We start from the raw sequence: 23,867 nt of genomic DNA, 5'->3' as shown, positions 1-23,867 counted from the left end.
TAAGTCCCGTGCTTTGTTAATCACAGAGCGGTTTTCCGCAATTATAGCAGCTTTTGTCAATTGTTTTCCTCCAAGTCTGGCCCACAGCCGCGACAAACGAATTGAGCAATTATGTTTCCTGCGTAAGAAGTAGGTTGTTATAAATAAAATACTTTATTCGACTATAGTGTAGGTCCCGATACTGCCATTCCGCATTAACATTTACGTCAGTGTTTATACTGTTTTTACAAATCAAGAACATGGATACTGATCTATGTTTTAGGCCAAGGTATTGGTTTGGTTGGAAGGTGGTTTAATTGTGAGTTGACTATGCTAGAAAACGTGTGATGACTTTACAGACAGCGCATTACGTAGCTATTTAGGTCCACTCTGACACCTCATTTCCCGATGTGATCTGTTAGTGTCAATACAAACAATGTTCCTGTCCAAAGTCTCACCCACACTTCCACGTGGATCCTGATAGTCATAGTCAAAATATGACAGTCATAGCAGTTACGATGTACTAATGGGAAGTTTATTTGATAGCATTCCTGGGAAAATCTGACGGACTTTATCTTATTTTTCACTACTTCTGTTCATTTCATTCCCACTATCGGCTGATTTCCATCCCTTCGACATTGTCAAACGTGTCTAAAAACGTTTCTCAATGTTGAAATTTCGACTTTCAGGATCGGGACATGGAACGTAACAGTACTTTGAAGAGTAAAGAAACTGAAAAATCTGAAGAAAAAATTGAAATACGTGAACAAAATTGATTGATATAAACTGAAGTGCACAGATAACGGCCGAAATAGTGTCAGCTATTTATTTACACGGTGTTTTATTCCGTTAGAATAGTGACGGGAAATCAAATGGTTCAAAGTGTCACTAAAGTAGTGTCTAGTGATCGTATAATGTTTCTGAAAAATGCGTGCAGAACCAGTGGACGTTCTTATAGTTGAAGTGCACATGCCAGCATGCGACCATGACGACGGAGAACTGGAGGAAATGTACGATGAAACAGTAGACATCGTCCATTCTGAAGGCAGATAAAGAGTAAGCACCACAATCATGGGCGACTGGAATAGTGTTGTGGGGCTGGGTGTTGAAGCGAACATCGTGGAGTAATGTGGATTGGGAACAAGAAATTGTCAGGAGAGGGATGTTAGTAGAATTGGGTCAGCGAAACAACTCTGCAGTGATGAACACTTTGTTCAAGGAAAGGAAGAGTACATTGTACACATGGAAGAGCCCAGCACACAACAGATACCTAATAAATTACATACTCCTCAAACAGAGGTACAGGGGCAGCGCGAAAGACGCCAAGGCTTTGCCGGCTGCTGATGTTCACGCAGATCACTTTTGGTTGCAGGCATTAGTACAAAGTTTAAGACGATCAGACAGCGTGAAAGAAGAAAGCAGAAATGTGACGTGGAAAAGATGAGAGAGAACAATGAGCCAATAATAAAATCTTTGGGGCAACAATTTAGTGAAGTGGGAAGTGTAATTGGAAGTGCAGTGGCGAAATGTTAAGCTGGTTTTGTTGAATACTTTGAAGAGTAAAGTTGGTAAGGAAGCAAAGAGAACCAGGAAACCACGGGTCACCAATAAAATACTGGAGAAGATGAAAGAAAGGAGTAAGTGTAAAAATGTTAACGAAGAATACAGGAGACGTAACAATGGACTCAGGAATCAAAAGGAAAGGACACAGAAGAATGTGACGAAACAGAAATTACAAAGAAGAGGAAGGTACGACCGCATGTACCAGAAAAGGAGCTGGGAGGGTGCGAGAGCAATGGAGTAAGAACCTTCAGAATAGCGAAAACAATGGAGTAAGAACCTTCAGAATAGAGAACTTTATAGAGAAAAAATGGTTACTCAACAAACAGAGGTGCTGAAAATATGGGAAGAATACGTAAAGGAACTCTACGGTAATCAACATCACAAGACATCGAAAAAGAGACGGAGGAGGCGATTGACGGAAGAAAGAAGGTCCAGCGTACTGACAACAGAAGTAGAGAAAGCAAACGAGGACATGAGGAGGAACACTGCGGGAGACGACGGCATACCGATGGCTTTGCTGAAAGAAATCAGAAACAGAGGTTTGAAAGCGCGGCTGCAACTTTAAGACAAAATCTAAGAAACTGGAGATTAGCGTAAGGACTTTTTCGACGTTCGAATGGTTGATCTAGAGCAGAGACGAAAAGCTAAGATATGTAGTAATTACGGTAAAATTAGTGTGATCTGACATGTGGTGAAGATCATTACAAGATTAGCCAGCAGACGGCTGGAGCACAAAACTGAAGTTGTAATGGGAGAGGACCAGTTTGGAGATAAATGAAAAGCAACCAGATACGCCATCGGCATGGTGAGCATTTTGTCAGAGGAAGTTCTGGCTGTTAACGAAGGCGTTTTCGCTTGTTTTATAGACAAACAGAAGGTCTTCGACAGAGTCAGTGGACAAAATTGATGAACATGCTTAAGGAGATAGGAATCATCTGGAGTGACCGGAGACCAATTCTCAACTTTTACCTGGGACAAAGAGTAAAAGTGCGACTGAATAACGGAGAAACAAACAGCACAGAAACAGGAAGAGGATTCAGACAACGATGTTATTTGTCGCCGAATCTCTTCAAAATGTGTAGAGAATGGCTGCAAGAGAAGCTTTGAAAGGATGCGAAAACTTCAGGATAGGACGACGACTCAACACCATGTATGCAAATGACGTGGTAGTGTTCACCAAAATTCGAAGACAGCTGTATCACAGTGAACCGGTTGGTGGAAACTGTAAGGAAATATAGCATGAAAATCAACATCGAGGAAACTAAGGTGATGCGGATATCACAAACCGGGAGAAACCTTTGAGGACAGCGATCTACGATCGAGAATTGGAGAAAGCGATGCAGTTCAAGTACTTGGGATACTCACCGAAATAGGTTGCCCACCCCACAAATGAAATTCGGGCGAGAATCACCGTGGCGAAAGCAGCATTCATCAAGAAGAGGACTCTGGCGACTGGCGGGTTCGGATTTGAATTAAGGAAGAAACTGGTGAAGCGCTACATCTGGAGGATTGCACTGTACAGAGCAAAGATGCCGACCGTGAGAAAAATGGAGAAAAAGTTTTGAAATTAATACTGGCGAAGAATAGAGTGGGTCAAGTGGACAAATCTGATGACTAAGAGGTACAGAGAAAAGCAGCTGCAATGTAATATATATATTTGCTTGTATCTAGCAGCTGCTGTAGCTGAGTTCTTGTAAAATTTATTTCGACGTGGTTCATGCTGCAGGCAAAAGGGTTTTTATCTTTAAAGAAGATATGAGGAAGATATTACGTTATTTACGTCTAAAGATCAAGATGTCGAAACTAACAGGAAGTATATGTTATAACAGATAATGCATTAAGTACAAAATCGTCCGGTCTTATATAAGCATCAAAGTGAAAGCAAAATAATCCATAGAGCCACACCGCAAAAAAGGTGGGCAAAAAGGAAGAAGAAATTGCAAACAAGGTACAACACAAAAATTTACTCAACCACGAACTTCACGTAACTCACTTAAGATTAAGTTACAACTTAACACTGCTAATATTTGATTATTTATTAAGATTTATAGATAGATACGTCATGCGCACCAGTCAAGACGTAAAAGACAAGAAAAAATTTGACAGGTTAATGGACATCAGATAACACAACAACCTGAACAAGAAATGTTATCACCTTTCGAATTTTATACACGTGTAAAAAACCTAAGAAACGTAGAATTTATGAAGAAGAAACTGACTATAAAGACCTAAAATACAACCTGGAACCAAAGTTATTCGCTACATCAATAAAACAACTAACGGCAACAACGAAAGCTACCATTGATAGTCACCAATCAATGAAACAAAATGAATTACCAGTTACAGTGTAGAAAATTACAGAAACGCTAAACACCTATAACAGACAGAACGCCACATTGTCTACAGCATAAACGAAAAATTAACCGCTCAAAACGCTACGGCAGTCAAATTCGATAAAGGAAATGGTACAGTTTTCAAAGTGGCTGTGTAAGTCAGGTAATGAATTTTTCCAAGGTAACATTACAGAAACGTAACATAATTCCACTAACAGGTTTGTTGCCGACACTGCATCAGCCATAAGAAAATTTAATATTTCACTAGCCAAGAAAAGATACAAAATGTCATGAATCCACACACCACCCATATCTGAACCTTAGATGTTTCACTTGGGCTTTCCAAGCATGTCGCTCGTCCTTGAAACCTGTATCTGCAAATCAAAGTGTCCATGTGCAAACGAGTTCCAATTACCTAATCCGATTGTAAGTGTAAGAGTTTTTGGAAATCACGACAGGCGTACTTCTTAAGCAAAACTTGATGAGTTTGGTCGCTTACTTGTCGATAGTTACAAATTGTAACATTTGTTATCGTGAAAATTAGCGAACAACCAAATAGCACTGAAAATATAATATGCACATACATGTGTATTTTCGCTACAAAAACTCAATCCTTTGAAATGTGTAGAATTGTTAATCGCGGCATACAAGAATTATTTGAATGATATACACTGGATTAACACTACAATACGTTTGTGGCTGAATATATATCCGAAATATTTAATGGAATGTTATTCATCTTATGCTGTAGATATATTTTTAATTTTCAAAACAGTCCTGGTTCTGTCTTTAAGATGGGCGTAATGCAAGATCTTATGGTTCATTAAGACTATTCATATAGCGCTGCTTCACTCGATATGACAAAATTATGCTTCATTGCTAATATTTAATCTCCTGAACACGTGATAATGACCACCATGTAGTCAGCAGAACTGAAACGGGATAAAGTGTTATTTTCAACAACAGACTCAAACACCATTAGTAAGATTGTTCAGGACACATATGATGAAAAATAAAAATACATAATGCATATTTACAGAAGAGCAGATTACTCCTTAGATCCTGCGTTAGGTGCGCCTGAAGGATGTGAAAAGGTAAAAAAAATGATTTTCACGTCTGCACAGCTGCCGTCCTAGGCAGTCGGGGACATGTCTCCATCATTAGAATACAAGGCACGTAAATAATCCTTGGATCACAGACTAATGCCCTTAAAAAAGTAACCAAAGAAAGCTTTGGAAAGCCGAAAGCTTTGGAGCCCAGAAAGGCAATCATCTAGTGGAAGAAAACCACGATTAAAAATCACCTGGTCCTTCAAGTCGGGGGTTTAGGCGTTGGACCTGCACTCCACCCTAGGAAAAGGAATCTCATGCAAATCCTCCCAATTTAGCCTCAGAACAAATGGATCAAAACGAAGACAACAAGCACGAAAAAGGACAATGAGAAATGCAACATGGAATATACAAGGCATTTCTACAAAAAACGTGATGTCTAAACGAATAAAGCGCCTTGACGTCGACATAGTGGACCTAACAGAAACCCAAGTGAAAGGACATGGTACAGAAGAGACAAATGATTACATATACATTTATAGTGGCGTACCAAAGGAACAACGAGCCCAAAGTACAGTTGCCATTGCCATTAAGGAACAACTCAAGAAAAACCTAACTAGCTGGGAATACGTCAGTGATAGAAATCTGCAAGTACAGTTGAAAGTAAAGGGCTATTCTCTATTGATTATTGTGGTCTATTCACCAAATGACGACGCTGGGTAGCGAAGAAAGACTTATTCTAGACGCAATTGACAAGATCTCTTCAAAATATAGGGAATCGCAAAGAAGTCGTTTTACTAGGAGACCTAAATGCCAGAATAGGATGGAAAGCTGATAACAGTGGGACAATATGGTGAAAAAACTATAAATAGTAATGGTGAAAGATTGATAGAATTCTGCATGCAAAATGACTTAAGAATTCTGAATGGATGGTTTAAGCATAAGGACATCCACAAATACATATGGACGAAACCAAGCGCTAACCTCAAGTCCATTATAGACTATGTCATAATAAATCAAACAAAGCTAGCAGTACAAGGCGTGAGGGCTATGAGAGGTGCAGAGTGCCGATCAGACCATTTTTTGCTAATGTCTAATATTTAAGTTTATCAAAGACACAGAAATTCAGGTGGAAACCGGGCCAGAGAAAGCCAATAACATTCAATATAATTTACAAAGCCTTGACCATAGTTCTACCCGTTCCTTGTAGCAGCAAAGGCTAGCAGAAAAACTTGCTGCCGTTGAAGAAACCTCTGCAGATAAGATGATAAGATGGTTAAAGAAGCCATCCACAATGGTGCTTATGAAGAACTGGAAAAAAAAGAAATCCAAAAGAGTAATAGAATATGTGATTAGTGGTGGAACCACTCGGTACAAGAGAAGGTAGAAAGTAAGAAGAAAGCTTATAATAAATGGTTGAACTCAAGATCAGACAATGATTGGCAGAAATACAGAGAGCGGAGAAAAGATGCACATAATAATTAAGGCAAAAAAGAAGCCTGGAAGAAAACTGGTGAAGTGAGAAAAAAATCATAGGGAATACACGAGAAAATGAAGCCTGAAAGGTAGTAAAAACAATGAAATGAGAATAAAGGTAAAGCAGATATAAACCTCATAAGCATGTTGGAAGATACAACACGGACTTCTAACTGAGAACAGAGCGGCATTCACTGAGAACCCACCAGACAATGAAATCTGCAATGATAAGTTCCAAACGCAATTAATGCCATGAAAAACAAAGTCGCTAGGTCCAGGAATAATTTGTATAGAACTGGTTAAAGCAGCACCGTCAAAACTCAGATATTGGCAGTGATTTTTGACAAATGCCTTAGAGGTGACGAAGCTCCAAAAGAGTGGAAAAAGACAATTACATCAATATTTAAAAAAGGGCAACAGGAGAAATTGTGCAGACTATCGAGGTATTAGTGTGATGCCCATCCATGGCGAGAGTATGGCCGTATCCTAAAAAAAGAGGATAGAAGAAGAAATAACTGAATCTGAAGAACAAAATGGATTCAGATCTGGTCGCTCCTGTACTGAATGAGTATTTACCCTTGAAAACCTAGCGGAGAAAAGGACAGCAAGAAGCCATACGACCCACCTTGTCTTTGTAGACCTCCAGAAAGCTTACTACACAGTTCCACAAAACAAGCTATGGACAAGTCTAATTGATAATGACGATGAGACCTTATTCACTTTATTTTTCTTTTTTCCTTTGCTGACGACCAAGTGTTACTAGCTGGAGATGAAGATGCAAATTACATGGTCCGCAAATTAAAAGAATATGCAAAATGGGGTCTCGTCATAAATTTATCTAAAACAGATTATCTGAAAGTGAGAGAAAATGCTGTTAACGACTCACAACTCTGAGCTGATACTGTTAAAGTGAGTCATTTTTAAGTACCTGGGACTGAGACTGTCGTCCAGTGGTAGAAGTGTGGAAGATATAAACTATAAAATTGGCCAGGGCAAGCGAGCTACAAAACATCTAAATGGTATTCTCTGGAACAAACATAACGCGCAGAACAAAACATACCATCTACCACACAATTATTGAAAGTATGACATATGGTGCCGAGTTGTGGGAACTAACTCAGAGGCAGAAAGATCGCTTGCTGGCTGTCGAGATGGATTTCTGGAGACGGAGTTGTGGATATTCAGGGCTTGATCATAATAGAAGCGATAGTATCAGATGTTATGAATGTCGAAAGCACAATCCATACCAGAGTAGGCGCTACCTTTCTGTGTAGTCTAGGTCACTTACAGCGTATGCTAGACACAGGATGGCCAAAACGTGTATGGCAATGGACTCCGCCTCAAAGAAGAAAGCGCGGTAGACCTGCGAGATGCTGGAAAGACTACGTCAACGAAGCAATTGCGGTGACAGGTCTTAATGAAGGAGATTGTATGACCGTGAACGATGGAGATTGGGATGCGAGAGGCGTTTTCTGAATAGTAGTCACCTATCAGGACTGAACTGACCAAGTTCTTATACCTAGTACTGAACAGAGCTGAAGGTTTCGAACAGATTATGAAAATTTTATTACGGAATAAATTTTGCTGAGTAGGTGCAGGTAGTGTGGTCAGTTCTTTCATCAGACTTTTGCACGACATTCATTGCATGTACACCACTAAAAAATTTTAATAGACGCTTTTGTTCTCTGAAAATTTTCGCTTCACTTGATGCGTAAAAGGAAGCCATACGTTTACAGCGAGATTGGAGAGCATAAACAATCAAGCATTTTGTGGAAGCATGCAAAACTTCCCTTTGTCTCCACAGTCCGATCAGGTTCATAAAACGTCAGTGTGTGTTTAGAATATATGGCGCTGACGATTTTCTCGTCTTGGCCAGCTTTGCTTTTGTGATGCGAAAAAGAGACGAAAAATGATTGGAATAGAGACTGGTTGGTGAAATTAAAACATTTTCTCTCATTAAGTTACTCTGCGTTGAAGAAATATCCACACGATTGGCGTAATTATTTCACTGTCAATTGAGAAACATTCTTGAACCTCCTCCCACCGCAATATCTCCGACCAAAAACCACGGTAGAATAGTCAGAGACTACAAACACCATAAGAAAGACTATCAGTAATATTTGCAATTTCTTGCCAGCTGAGAAACATCTGTTCACATTTGAATTTTTCGAAATATCAATGCTGTACATGTCCTCCAGTCCAAGATAGATGAATAAATATATTTTCTTTTAGTGCTAGGAAGATATCTTTTTAATAACGAAACGTTTGTAAGAGGGTTATATTCCTTGGAATTTTTTGAAAGTATGACCGCAATTACCCTGCATCTTACCGTGATAGTCTTTCGATTCAATATAATCGAAACAAAACTGTCTCGTACCTTCGAATAAACGTTTCCACAAATTTTAAATTTATTTAATGTGGATAAAGTGATCTCGTGTACAGTGAAAAGTACTGGACCAGCTGGAAGCTAGTTTTCTTTAACTGACGACACTTTTTTTTGATTGGTAACAACAAATCCCGTTTAATAGGTTACATTGTTAATTTCTGCAGCCACTGTAAAGGTTCTCGTACACAGTCAGTGGCTAGTGATAATGTATTCGCTACTTCTAAAGACAGGAATGTCTACCCACTAGGAAACTTTCTGGCCATTCCAAGTCTCCAAAAATTTGGAATTGTGCTTACTTTTGTACCAATTATTGCTTCGTAAATTTTCCTTTTTGCGCATGGTCTAGGTAGGGGTAATGAAGTAGTTCGCACGTATTAATAGGCCTGGATAATATTCTGAATCATCTTCACGAATCTCTCGTTTTCTCATGAGTTCACTGGCATGCATGAGGAAATTTCACTCCATGTGCAAATCCTACGTTAGTTCTGGACGGGGTGGGAGGAATGACGGCCTTTTTTCCCCCTGTTTCCCGGCTCCTTTTCTTCTCCTCCCACCGCGCATTTAATTGGGTCACCCACAGTTAACGTGGCGTGGATGCCAAGGTTCTTACATAAAAAAACAAATGTGTTAATGTAATAATTCGTTTCCGTGAGTCTTTAGAGAGACCTTTTGCCATGCCCACCGTACCTCTCCCCCTTTTGGTTCCGGTTTTGTTGTATTCTCACTTTACTGAAAAAGATTCCATTTTAGCTACTGAATAACCACACATTATCATCCTGACGAAACGTGGACAGCTGACTTGCAGACAACATTCACGCAAAGTAATGGACACTTAGAAAACGTTTGTTCCGACTACTAGAGTCATTGATCATTACGTCTAATCAGGACATTAAAACTATTTACCCCTTCGGGTATAGAGAATAGGAATATGTCAAGGTCACTCAGCAGTGGACTACACGGTCTACATAATCCCCCAGACAATTGTCATTTAGTACTCTTAAAATTCTAAGAATAGCTTAAACATCTGACTACAAATTCTTAGTCGCCACCCAATTTGCTGTACTTGAGTTCGAACATGTTTCTCTAACATGTTTTATTTCTTACTGTTAGACAAATGTCAGGTACATTTGACTTATTATTTTAACTTTTTTTAAAAATTAAATATCACACCGGTACTACTATTTATGTGGAAAATAGCTAGGCCTTGAAGACAGTGAATATCTGACCTTTATTCACATAGCTAGCAGGAGCTGTTAGTGATCTGAGGAAAAATTTGGATATTTCACGAAGTTTTTCCAAATTTCCCCGATTATTTTCAAGCAGATTTCTTTTTCTGTTTTGTAAAACGAACCCTCACTTGGTCAACTTGATAACCCATTCGTTCATTTCTCACTATTTGGCTATGAAAATTCGGGAAAAGATCCATTGCGTAATTTCTAGAGAGTATTGTTTTCGCTGTGTTCAAACATTTAATGGGTAAATTTTCTGTTGGTAAGAGGTCAGCTTAAGGACCCTACACATGCACCAACCGACTGACGGCCGACCCACCGACCAATTTCGTGTGCAGCGTACACACGTTTCGAGCGACTTTAGTCAGCGACTACAGCACCGTAGTGAGAAATGACGAACTTTAAGTCGGGTGGTTGGCACGACAGCGCTACACACGGCACAATTTGTTGGGTGAGGTGGAGTAAAGTGGTCATCAGCTGTCTGATAGTCGTACCAAATAGGTCAACCGGCAAGAAAAATTGGATGATCGGTTGGTCAGAGCGCCTACATCCGCTCTGTTTGTCGGTCGGCTGGAATGTTCAGTACTCGTTGAACCTCGCGTCCAGGACGGCTGTTGCACTCACCCTAGACAGTCAGTGCAGTTGGCGGCGTCTTCGTCGTCTTCCAGCAGAAGCTGGCTGAGGCGGCGTCCCAATAACATCTCCACATTTGTGGGGGTGGGGGAGGGCGTCGACGTTGGCGAGTTGTCGTCTGGCTGTCGCTCAGATGCCGGATCCATTGCGCGCTCCCCCGGGACTGATGTATCGCCGCCTGTATACCTCAGCGCCCGGCCCCTACTTTCCTACACCGCCTGGCGTCCTTCCTACACTACTGCGCGGCACGTTGATGCTCGCTGTCCCCTGGTGACAACACCACGCTTCAGCGCCACCTATACGGTCAATATTATTGCGAAATATTTCCTGATGCGGTATAATGTGAAAGTGTAGAGGTGAGACTGAGACGTTGCGGATTAATACTGAGAACACCGTAAACTTTTGAAATATATTGCGGTAACCGGAAATAGTGCGCCGTATCTGGGCAGTACTGACAATTCACTTGACAGACGCACGCGCGTAGCAGACGAGATGTTTCTGTGTTCGCTGAAAATGAGTTCCAAACAAGACAAAAGACCGCCATTATTAGAGTGCATCGAAATGTATAAATAGTTTCCGGCATTGTGGGATGTTAGGGCTGATACATAAAAAAGAATGACTCGTATGATTTGTTGCTCAGAATATACAGAGAACGGCCATGAAAGAGCCCGCATCTCGTGGTCGAGCGGTAGCGTTCTCGCTTCCCACGCCCGGGTTCCCGGGTTCGATTCCCGGCGGGGTCAGGGATTTTCTCTGCCTCGTGATGGCTGGGTGTTGTGTGCTGTCCTTAGGTTAGTTAGGTTTAAGTAGTTCTAAGTTCTAGGGGACTGATGACCATAGATGTTAAGTCAGAGTGCTCAGAGCCATTTGAACCATCGGCCATGAAAGAAGAAGTTTTTTTTTTCTTAATCTTAATTAATGCAAAGTTATGTGTGTGCGTATACCCAGCCTACCCGAATATAATGCTTTGGTGCACGTATTATTTCATGACACAGTACCATATCTCAAATACCTTAAGGTGAAACTTGTAAATTTCAAGTCTTCGAAAGAACTGCCAGTAGGAAGATAGTTGGATAGATAGCCTTTAGGGTTGTGTGGCGTAATATGTAAGCGCTGACTAGGTAGAATTTCGATTCTTGTTGTAGTATTTTGTCTTTTCGTCATGGGGACATCGGCATCCGCAGAAATTCATCCAGCCATGGCGGCAGAGGGTGAGGAGGTGGGCGTAGGTGACTATGGCAGTGAATTAATAGTTATCTGCTAGTATTGACTCACTGCGATCAACCATGTAGTCTACAACTAGCGGAGCGACAGGTTTCGCAGAATCACGGGAAGTCACCTCCAGAAATGTATGAGAATTTTGTAAAAAAGAAAAACTCGGTGCGCCAGGTTCAAAAAGGGAGAGGGAGGGGAAGTGCCTGTTTATGGAGACAACCATTCCCAGTAATGTACCAAATGTTTATTTATTCGTGCAGTCTAAATTCTCTCAACAAGTTTTCGTGAATGAATTTTGATTCTCCTTGAGCTAATTTCTCATACAGGTTCCTTTTTTTCTTACAATAATGTAGAACAATTATCACAGCAAAAGCGTCCGTCCAACATTTCGAATATTGAGCAGCCTACGGAGAATATCAATAATATTACAAAACAATATTAAGAAATATTTTCTCATTCGCAGGAGAAAATCATGAAAAGCGCCTTTGTTTTTATTGAATTCCACCCCAGCTTGCAAATGATATCTGTGACACTATCTCCTCTAATTCGTAATAATACGAAACGAGCTGTCCTTCTCTGAACTTTCTCGATGCCCTCCGTCAGTCGCATCTGGAAAGGACCCCATACCGCCAGTACTCCAGAAGAGGACGAACAGTGTAGTTTCGACGGTCTCTTTAGTAGACTTCTAGGTGTTCAGCCAATAAAATACAGTCTTCGGTTCGCCTATTCCCACAACATTACCTATGTGATTATTCGAATTTAAGTTATTAATAACTGTAGTCCCTAGGTATTTGGTTGAATAGATAGCCTTCAGGTTCGTGTTAGTTACCATGTAACCGAAATTTAAAGGATTCTTTTTAGTACTCTTGTCGGTGACATATTTCGCACGTTACATATATCTTGTCTAAATCATTCTGCCATAGGTTTTGATCTTAAGACGAGATTACTAGACGGTAAATGACAGCATCGTCTGCAAATAATCTAAGAGGCCGCTCAGAGTATCTCCTAAACCATTATATAGATTATTAAGATTAGATGGCCAATAGCACGTCCCTGGGGAACGTCAGATATCATTCATGTTTTAGTCGATGATTTTCCGTCAATTACTACGTACTGTGAGCTCTCCGACAGGAAATCACCAATCCATTCGCACAACTGAGAAGATACTCCATAGACATCTAATTTGATAAGGAGCTGTTTGTGAGGAAGTGTAAAAGCCTTCTGGAAATCTTCAAATATGAAATCAATTTGAGATGCCCTGTCAGTAGCACTGTTACCTCGTTTGACTAAAGAGCTACTTGTGTTTCACAAGACATTTATTTTCTTGTATATCACTAGCACTCGAGCGATTTGTCACTTTCTTACTGCTTTAATTGTGAGATTAGCAGAAAAATACAACTATTAAGAAACATGAAATTTATTCGCAAATTGCGGATACGCTACCACTACAACTACACAATTCACTGGAAACAAATGAAAATTTGTGCTGGACCGGCACTCGATCCCGGATATTCCACTCCACGCGAGCGGCCGCTTTAATCGCTTCGGCTATTCGGGAATCGCTTCGGCTATCCGGGCACGCTTCAGGACAGACCCAAAATCCATACATCGAAGTGTCTGCTACCCTTAGTGCTCGCACAATTATGTGATCTCCGTAAAGCGAGAGACTTAATTATGTTTACAGGTTCTGCGTTTTTGCAAACACACTGTTCTTCTTTTTACCCAAACGTTTTTCAGCACCTCTGTGCCGTCATCAGTGGGTTATTTGTTTATTCAAAACATGATTTTACTTAATATGGTTTTGTAGGACCAACTGTATGGTGTCCTGCACTGATGGCTTGTCATGTTTTGTTGTGACAGATCCTTCTTCTTTTGCTTTCTGAGGGCAATGCGCACACATATTAATGTACTTGTATAGTTTAGTTTTTTATAAAAGCCTTTTCACTTCGCAAAACGCGGTGAGCACATAAAAGGCGTTTATAAAAAACGAAACTACACAAAGTGCATTAATATGTGTGTGCAGCGTCCTCAGAGCGCAAAATGAGAAGGATCTGTGACAACAAAACATGACAAACTATCAGTTCAGGACGCCATACAGTTCGTCCTGCAAAACCATATAATCTAAAGTAATGATTTCAATAAACAAAAAACCCACTGATTACATTACAATGAAATGAACACCCTTAGCTGCTTACAGGCGTTGACATACGTCAACGGGGAAACATGAAAATGTGTGCCTCGACCGGGACTCGAACCCGGGATCTCCTGCTTACGTGGTAGACGCTCTATCCATCTTTTTTTTTCAAAATGCGTACGTAACACAAATGGGCATTTTTTTAAAATAACCAGCTATCCTAGCCATTTTTTTAACAAAAATGAAAAAAAAGAAAAAGGGTTTTGGAAGGTTTGTTTTTCTGCTTTTTTATTTTTATTTTATTTTATTTTTATACAAATGGATAAAAGGAAGGCCATTCCTCTTCGGCTACATAAACAGAATAATAGGAAGTCGTCCCGTTACGACAAACGATGCTCCATACTATAGCCCGCTGCGAATTTTTCAATGACTGTCTTCTCGTTGCTGTGTTGTTTCCGTTGTTTGTTCAATCTCATAAAAAAAGGAACTGGGAAGAGGTACTATGGTTATCTTCTCATGTCATCGATAATCCAGCTGCGGGGCGGATTATGGAATGCGCTCCAAATTAAAATTAGAAAAATATTGCGTATATTTAGGATTCTTGACGATCGCACAATGTCGTTCGTTGAGGTAATACCAAAAATCGGGGACTGTCTTTTCGCCATTACCGAATAGGTAGTGAACAGCGTGGCCGCTGATCGACGTCACAGAGTTCGTTTTTGCTCTCGGGAAATAAATCTTATCGGGGAAAAAAAGTGATCGGGTAGTTATCCTGTCGGGAGTCGTGCGTGTGAGAAAAGCCAGTATCTGACGCACCAAATACCAAACGTCCTTTGCCGACCCGCATTCGAAACGATGTTCATCCGTGTCAATCACTTGGCATGTGGCACACAAGGGTGAATCAGCGGGGTGGATGTGATGTAAGCGGGACTGGCACAACTGTTTCCCGTTAACAGTTACGTACCATGCAGATTGCACGTCGGTATCAAGGGTGGTGGCATTCACTGCCCGCCACACAGCGCGCCACTTTGTAGTGGGGTGTTTGCTTTCAACCACGTTCGGCGTCCTGTTCATTTGCATGGCAGCATATATCGCCCTCGTCATTATCAAGCGTGTGGGTAGTAGTGCGGTGCGGGTGTAGCTTAATTCAAGGAAGAATTAGCTAATGTAGAAGAAGGGTGCTGGGATGTCCGATATCATCACAGGGGGTGCGAGTGAGGTCGGTCGTAAGGCTTCCAGTAATAGACTTGTGAGGCACGTCGGACTTCGTTGCCACAGTTGCAGGTGACAGCTGACGAACAGGGCCTTCTCACTGTTCTGAACATAACAAAGGCCTAAACCTCCTCTGCTCCTCGGGAGGGTTAGGGACTCGTAAAGAATCTTAAATAACATGCCCGTATTAACAAATGATCCCAAAACCGCCAACATGCGGTGAGCCAGGGTAGGTGGTATCGGGAGTATCTGTGCAAAATGGGGGATACGTGACGCCAAATAGACGTTAGCATATCGTGTCCGTTGCAGGAGGTCTAGATGTCTCACACGGTGGTCACTTATTCCTGCTCTCATCTGATTCAATAAACGCCTGTAGTTAAGGGCTGTTGAACGCTTCATGTCAGATGTGAAATCAATGCCACGACAGCGGATTGTGTCACTGATTCGTAGCGGTGCGACGCTCTCGTCGGGTAGGCCTCTGCCTATAGACAGGGCGTGTGATTTGTGGAGATTGAGATGGCTCCCCGATGCCGCGCCGTAGGTCGCCACCCACGCCAGTGCTGCACGAACATCGTCATTGTTGCGAAGAAGGAATACCAGATCATCCGCATAGGCAGTGCAGCAAAAAGTGTGTCCACCAAGGGACATCCCAGTCAGGCGTAGTCGGAGGCCGCAGAGAAGTGGTTCCAAGACGAGGGCGTACAATATCGCCGAAAGAGGGCAGCCTTATCGCACCGATCGCTGGATCTGTATCGGCGGCGTAAGACGGCCATTATATAACACCTTGGACGTCGCGCCGCGTAGGAGACGCATCAGTACATTAACTATGACGTCCGGATACCCCATGTGTCGCAGTACCTCCATCAAAAATGTGTGGTCGACTCTGTCAAAGGCCTGGCTAAAGCCGAGTGAGGCCAAAACTCTGGCAGTTGGCGAGCTTTGGCTAGCGCGATCATATCTCTATATCGGCACAATGCAGTGCGAATATTATGGTCACCACCTAAAGATGCCGGGTCCTGCGACACAACACATCGTACTGATCGCTTTAGGCGTGCCGCCAGAAGCTGGGTGAAAATCTTCAAGTCACTGTTGAGAGAGGTCAAGGGCCGATAGTCACTGATCCTGGATCCACCTCGTGGTTTGTGTATGGGCACAATCAGTCCTTCTAGGAAAGCCCCAGGTATCTGCGTCGTGGGAGGCATAAGATCGCGGCAAATATCAGTCCATGCTGGTGCCAGCAATTGTTGATATGTCCGGTAAAATTTCAGAGGAAGGCCATCAGGTCCCGAGGACTTATGAGCAGCCCCAGCCTGTATTGCTTCAATGATTCCTCTTCCGTTACATCTGCAGTCAAATCCGCCACCGCTGTCGGAGAGATCGTGCCATAAGTGAGTTGAGAGACCGGCGATCACCTCTGGGGGATGTCAATGTTCCGAGTACAGCCTAGTGTAGTGAGCATGATGGGCGTTTCCTATGTCGCGCTGGGTATCAAGTCGTCGTCCGTCTTCCGTCGTGATAGCTTGGATCAGTGTCCTGCGTCGGCGCCGTCGTTCTGCAATGACATGGTACATGGATTGTTCCTCCTGGGCCACTGTCTTGAGTGCGCGCTCTGACGATCGCACCCTCAAGGTGGCAACGTGTTAATTTCATGATCTGTGCCTTGGCACGGTTCACCGTCACCTGCCGTGCAGGTGTGTGCGGCACTGTTGTACATTCCTTTAAGACGCTGTAGTAAATGTCCATGGTGTGTCTCTTCCATGCTGCAACATCTCGGCCGTAGCCTATCAAGGTCTTCCGGAGGGCTGGTTTGGCGCAGAGTAACCACCACGACAGTGTAGACCGGTAGGTGCCACGCCGGCGGCTACAAGAGTCCCACGTGTTCTCTATAAGGCGGCGGCATTCCTGAGAAGCTAGGTGGGCGACATTCAACTTCCAAGGACCACGGCTGTGTCATACCTTCTGGCGGCCGAGGGTAATAGCGCAGATGTAGGCCTCGTGGTCAGAAAAAGCTGTGGGCCAAACTTCGGCAGCTCTTGTCCCCACAGCTATAGAGCGCGAGATGTAAATCCGGTCGATGCGGCTGGAGGAATGGCTCGTGTAGTGAGTAAATCCGGGCCGATCGCCACAAACATGTTCCCACGAGTCCACCAATTGAAGATTATTTATAATTGTCGTAAGTTCTACGCAGGGAGAATGATGTAATAACTAATCCTTAGGTGCTTGGCTACAGTTGAAGTCCCCTCCCATTATCAAGGCGTCCTGACGACCCATAAAGATGGGCGTGATTGTATGAGCGGAAAAGGTGGATCGTTCGCGACGCCGACCAGATCCTGACGGTGCATAGATGTTAATAAGTTTGACTCCTTGGATAGTAAGAGCCATGCCTCTGGCGTCAGGGAGATACTCTTCTGCGGATATACCTTCGCGGAGGAGGATCGCCACACCACTGCCATTGGCAGACGCATATGAGACCCAAGTCTTGTAGCCATAGGGTTCCTTGAAGTCGTGCGACATACACCTCTTGAAGGAGCGCAATGTCGATGTCTGCTGCGTTGAGTAGATCCTGAAGCATCGCTAGTTTATGTCGGGCACGTATGTTGTTGATGTTAATCGTCGCTAGACGGTAGGTTTGGTCAGCCAGGTCGGCAACTGGGTTGTGTAGGAGGCCACGTGTGGGCGGCAGGGGCGGCCCCACAGAGGCTGACTATACAGCCGTAGTCACTGTGGTTGGTTGGTGCTGGGTACAGCCGAGCGAGCATCTCTGCCTTCGGCATCCTCCTGGTGATGTGGCTCATCCTCGGCATCATCCGCCCAAGAATCAGATGCAGCAATTGGTAACTGTTGATTAGTGCTGTCAGTAGAGCGCTTGCACGCATGTTCAGTAGCAGAAGTGATGTTGTCAGACCGAGGCTCAGAAATTGTATCCGCCGTAGCATCGTGATGGGAAGGGTGAGTTGTGGTGGTAGAGTCCTGAGAGTCGTCCGACGCCGGATGTTCGTCCAGGTCACACATCCGAAGCAGGCGTATGGCGCCGTTTCTTGCGTTTTCGAGGGGACCGTTGTTTCCGGACATGTTGTTTCCTGGTCCACCGCTGCTAACAGCGGACTGTGAGTCACCGAGGACACAGAGGATAGCGCGACTGCAGGGATTTATCTATGGCACGCCTCCCGCGAAACCCACATTCTCAACGTATTGTCCCGCATTACATTCGTAGTGCCCCCGCCCATTATACTCATTACTCGCGGCGCGTTGCCAATTCCCGTTGCATTCGCACAGAAGAAGATGATGGTCAAGTGGCCGGTGAGCCTTAACTATACATATCCTAAGACGGTATCTGTTCTTTCGGACATGTCCGAAAGAACAGATACCATCGATGACCATGGAGCTCGTTAAAATGAAATTACAATGAAATGAACATCCTTAGCTGCTTACAGGCAGATGAAAATGTGTGCCTCGACCGGGACTCGAACCCGGGATCTCCTGCTTACATGGCAGACGCTCTATCCATCTGAGCCACAGAGGACAGCGCCACTGCAGGGATCTATCTCTGCCACGCCTCCCGCGAAACTCACATTCTCAACCCACTGATGATGGTACAGAGGTGCTGAAAATGTTTGGGTAAAAAGAAAAAATACTGTGTTTGCAAAAAGGCGGAACCTATATGTGGTGTCACCACCAGACACCACACTTGCTAGGTGGTAGCCTTTAAATCGGCCGCGGCCCGTAAGTATACGTCGGACCCGCGTGTCGCCACTATCAGTGATTGCAGACCGAGCGCCGCTACACGGCAGGTCTAGAGAGCCTTCCTAGCATTCGCCCCAGTTGTACAGCCGACTTTGCTAGCGATGGTTCACTGCCTACTTACGTTCTCATTTGCCGAGACGATAGTTTAGCCTAGCCTTCAGCTACGTCATTTGCTACGACCTAGCAAGGCGCCATTATCAGTTACTATTGATATTGTGAATCATGTACCGACAAGACCGACGTTCATCATTAATGGATTAAAGTTAAGTATTCCACCAGTTACGTCCGTTTTTTCTAAATTCTAATTTCCTTGTCCTGTTCCAGACCTCACGCCAGCCTGCGTGAGCTAAAACGCGTGCCTTTCGGCCTCCTCTAGTAACACGGTGTTGGCTCTCCTGCCAACCACAACACCATATCCTTTAATTTAACTGCAAAAGACAATACAAGAGCTGTACATCCAAAAGATGAATATTTATTTAGGTTTTGCGTCACATTGTCTCGGCTTTGACATGAAATACATTAGTGCAGAGACTGTATTTGAGAGTGTCTGTGTTTGTGTCTGTAAACTTCGACCAGTGTTCCTTCCGGCACGCGTTTATCGCACTGAACTTTACAGACACTGTCAAATACCGACACTGTACTACCTATTAAGAAACAGAAAGGAAAACAGCATTGCACTACAGAGAACAAAGCATAAACACAACTTCTGCACAAGAAATAACTTTTCATTCTCGAATCAGCCTTCTCGCTATCTCGTCCACTTCGACTTCTCTATCCTCCGATTTTATTTTCGTGCATGATTTTTTTGTCTATATCTTGTTAGTAAACCATGAAAAATAGTCCTTTCACTGGTTTCTCCGTCTGTGAAAACCAAGCATTATTTAGCTAAATCTGAGTTATTAAAAAAAAAAAAAAGGCTCTGAGCATTATGGGACTTAACAGCTGTGGTCATCAGTCACCTAGAACTTAGAACAACTTAAACCTAAGTAACCTAAGGACATCACACACATCCATGCCCGAGGCAGGATTCGAACCTGCAACCGTAGCAGTCGCGCGGTTCCGGACTGGGCGCCTAGAACCGCTCGGCCACCGTGGCCGGCTCTGAGTTATTCGTGTGGGGCTGTATTTTGTCATTTTCTGTCCTTACTTCATAAAAAAAATAATGTCATCGGTTGGTCTGATCTGTTTGAAATAACGAAAGCACAATGAAAAGATTGTCTCATGACGTCAAGCACAGGAATCGTAATTAATTCGAAATGGTAACCGTTGGTTCCATCGTTGCAAATACGGTCACTATGATATTTTTTCAATATTCCGTCTTGAGCGGCATTAATAATAATGAGAGCAAAGTCTTATTTTCTTAGAACTGAATGAGTTGTTGTTGTTGTGGTCTTCAGTCCAAAGACTGGTTTGGTGCAGCTCTCCGTGCTACTCTATCCCGCGCAAGCCTCTTCATGTCCGAGTATCTACTGCAGCCGACATCCTTCTGAATCTGCTTTGCGTATTCATCTCTTGGTCTCCCTGTACGATTTTTACCCTCCAAGCTCCCCTCCAATACTAAATCGGTGATCCCTTGATGCCTCATAACGTGTCCTACCAACCGATCGCTTCTTCTAATCAAGTTGTGCCACAAATTCCTCTTTTCCGCAATTCTATTCCGTGGCTCCTCATGGATTTGCTCTCAGTTAGCAGCAGCGCTTATTTTCCTATGTATTACGAGGAAGTAAATTCTCTTGACTATATCAGTAGCTAGCGTGTTTCTTCCCGCTTCTCTCGAGCCTAGACAACTTACAACATTCCGCTGACATTCCGTCATGTGTTTGATTTTGCTGCTACCAGCTGCAGTCTTGGTTACTTCAATGCTGGCAGGACAGACACTTCGTATTTTGTTATTCCTTTCACGTAGTGTAGATAATGCCCTTGCTTTCAAATACATAATGTCTTGGACGCTGGCGTACAAAGAACTATCATGTGACATTACCTAAAGTACAATATGAGCGATTCTTTTTACGTAAGTGGCTAAATGCTTTTTTTTAGTCTGCTGCTTGTAGTCACTGATTTTCTAGAAAATTCAAATTCAGTCGCTTCCGACGCTATAGACACTTCGTGTTTCAGTGCCAAGTCATCAAATCAGTGTTTCTTAGAACCGATGAAGCGATCATACAATAGGCATTTTATTTTCGTTCTATAACCGTTCTCTGATGCACACGCAGTTCTTTCGCGGCACATTAAATTACGATCCTGGTATTTTCAGCCCTTAATCGTCGAGCGATACGCTTAACCTTCCTCAGTGTGCCTATAATTCGTTTGTTCTAGAATTCTTGTTGTCATTATTTCGCACTCTGAACATGTGTATTGCTCCACACCAGAAAAAATTCACGGGTCGTTAACGAAAACTACAAAGCCGACTACTTGTACCACAAGGCATCAGACGGCCAATCATTCAACGTCGGAGCTTTCGTTTCCCGTCTCGCAGAGCTTCGCCTCTTCACGTGAGAGATAGCGTCCCGCGGACTCGTAGTTCAACGTCAGGGGCCAGGCTCACGTCTACCTGTTGGGCGGCGGTCGAACGCAAACAGCTCAGTCCAGTGCCCTCACCGGTACATCCCCGAGAGCTCGCCACTATACCTCAAATTTTTCAAGCAACGTAAATCGCCAAACGAAAACAGAATTTCGGAAGCAGATTTGCGCTGCAAGACTAGCCCGATCACGTGTCGGTTTTCCACATACAGGGTGTTCGGAAATTCCCGTTATTGACTTCTAAGACTTGTAGTAAATAACATTTCGAATAAGAATCAATGTCTGTTTCCGTTCTACGACTGTTTCAGTTCAGATATGCGACGCGCCCTCGTTTGCTGAGGGAAAGAGAAAAGTGTCAGAGTTGCAGTAGGGTTGACAGGATGTGGCGTACTATGTTAGACGGTCATCTGGTGTCACTTGACTTTAATTTACGAGACTCCTGCAGAGACAGAGGAAGATCTGCTGGCACGAGTTCTGGTCGCTGCACTATAAACTGAACAGACACCAGGTGCGATGGAGAGGGTGTGAACCACAACATACTTCGTAGGCACAACGCCTGTAACAATATTGGTGGTGGCCATATCGAGCCGCTGTTGTAATGGATCAGTATTGTTCTGTACATACAGTTTGCTGGGTTCCTCTCTGTTTTGGAATAACGCAAACACGTAATGTTCAAGTGTTAATACAAACAAATTTGCTTAAGTGATAAGTGGACGTTTCGTTGTGTTTCCTTTCAAATTGTTACCTAGTAAGTGTACAACGCCACGCCTAATTCAGTTCCTCAAGCGGAAATGGTGGTTGAGTTAAACATCTGAACTGAAACCGTTGTAGAACGGAAACAATACGTTTCCGGACATGGGTTCCTATTCAAAATGTTATGTACTCATTGCCCTCTACAACTCTTAGAAGTTTGTAACGAGATTAAAAGAAGTGTACTCACTGCACAGAAACGATGATAAAGTACTGTTTGAAGAAAGACGCACAAACATTCAGCCGGATCTTGATGAGATCTGAAAGTTGTGCGCTCATTAACAATTTGAAATGTCCACAATCGCAAAACTGTGTACTTCACAAAACGAAAAACCGTAGAGTCCTTATAATTACAATAGCAACTAGTGGCAACTGGAACCGGTTACCTAATACAGACACCTTAGTTTAACACTTTTAACGTTTTGTAACGATCACACAGGCTTAGTCGTGGGTAAAACAGATGGCAGACTTCCGTTCATTGCTAGGGAAGTGCGGTCAGTGTACAAAGAAGATTCCTTACAAAACACTCGTGCCAGCCACCCTACAATATTGTTCATGTGTGTCGGACCTGCACCAAACAGGACAGCACGAATGGTCAAAAGTTTATTTGACCCGTGGCAGAGCATCAGAGAGATTCTGAAGAAACTGAACTGGCAGACGCTAGAGGATGAACGCGAAATATCCCATGATATCCTACATACGAAGATCCAAGTAACAGTTTATATGGTGAATCTAAGAATATGCTATACAACCCACTATGTATCGCGCCCACAGGGCACACAACCGTTCAAACAATAATTCTACCGTGATTCAAGCAGGAATGCAAGAAGAAAAACATGGTTCAAATGGCTCTGAGCACTATGGGACTTAACTTCTGAAGTCATCAGTCCCCTAGAACTTAGAACTACTTAAACCTAACTAACCTAAGGACATCACACACATCCATGCCCGAGTCAGGATTCGAACCTGCGACCGTAGCGGTCGCGCGGTGCCAGACTGTAGCGCCTAGAACCGCTCGGCATCTTCGGCCGGCTGGAAGAAGATGCCGTAATAAGTGGTACAATAGGAATTACTCTTGCCATGCACTTCACAGTGATTTGCACACTTTAGATGTAAAAGTAGATGCAGAAACATGCAGTAAAGATAACATATGGTGTTCATTCTCAGACGGTGGCGCACGTTGGAACAGATGATGGCTGTCGTTTGGGTTCCAAGGTGATATCTGGGCCATTACAGTGACTGGCAGAGAATGTTGACCATACCAGACCTGCGCACAGAGTTTCAACCAAGCGCACAGTCTGCAAAATTGTCCCCAGAACTGATAGTGAACCCCTGATTCTGAGTCGAATAGAAAGTTTGAACTACAGACTTTGAAGGTTCTGTGACAAGCTAGGCTGCAAATTCCTGGATTTGCGCCGTAGGGTTAGGTACTGAAGGTCCCCTTAAATGGATCAGGAGTGCACTACTCATCAGTTGCTGCTACCCAGATAGATGATTCTGTGTGTGCAGGGGTAGGGGTCGGGAGGGGGGGGGGTCACGCAAAGATTCTTTAGATAATATTCCATCCATTCCAGATAACCACAGCAGTAGAACACCCTGAAGTGTTAGTGTAAGAGCCAAAGGAATGCTCCCTAGAGGCGAGAC

At 43.3% G+C, this 23,867-nt stretch overlaps 1 protein-coding gene across 1 annotated transcript in view; it reads right to left on the bottom strand.

The window, feature by feature from the left end:
• The window catches only part of LOC126151074 (putative uncharacterized protein DDB_G0271606), an 89,663-nt gene extending 78,869 nt beyond the window's left edge, over positions 1-10,794 (bottom strand). The window contains exon 1 of the mRNA XM_049915918.1: positions 10,640-10,794. Within this exon, the coding sequence (XP_049771875.1) occupies positions 10,640-10,794 (155 nt within the window). The remainder of the gene's footprint in view (positions 1-10,639) is intronic.
• Between the last annotated feature and the right edge of the window lie 13,073 nt (positions 10,795-23,867).

This window comes from Schistocerca cancellata, chromosome 2 (assembly GCF_023864275.1).
Source record: "Schistocerca cancellata isolate TAMUIC-IGC-003103 chromosome 2, iqSchCanc2.1, whole genome shotgun sequence".
NCBI classification, from domain to species: domain Eukaryota; kingdom Metazoa; phylum Arthropoda; class Insecta; order Orthoptera; family Acrididae; genus Schistocerca; species Schistocerca cancellata.
Note: the sequence above shows the minus strand (reverse complement) of the source record. Positions and strands in the feature narration are given on the sequence as shown.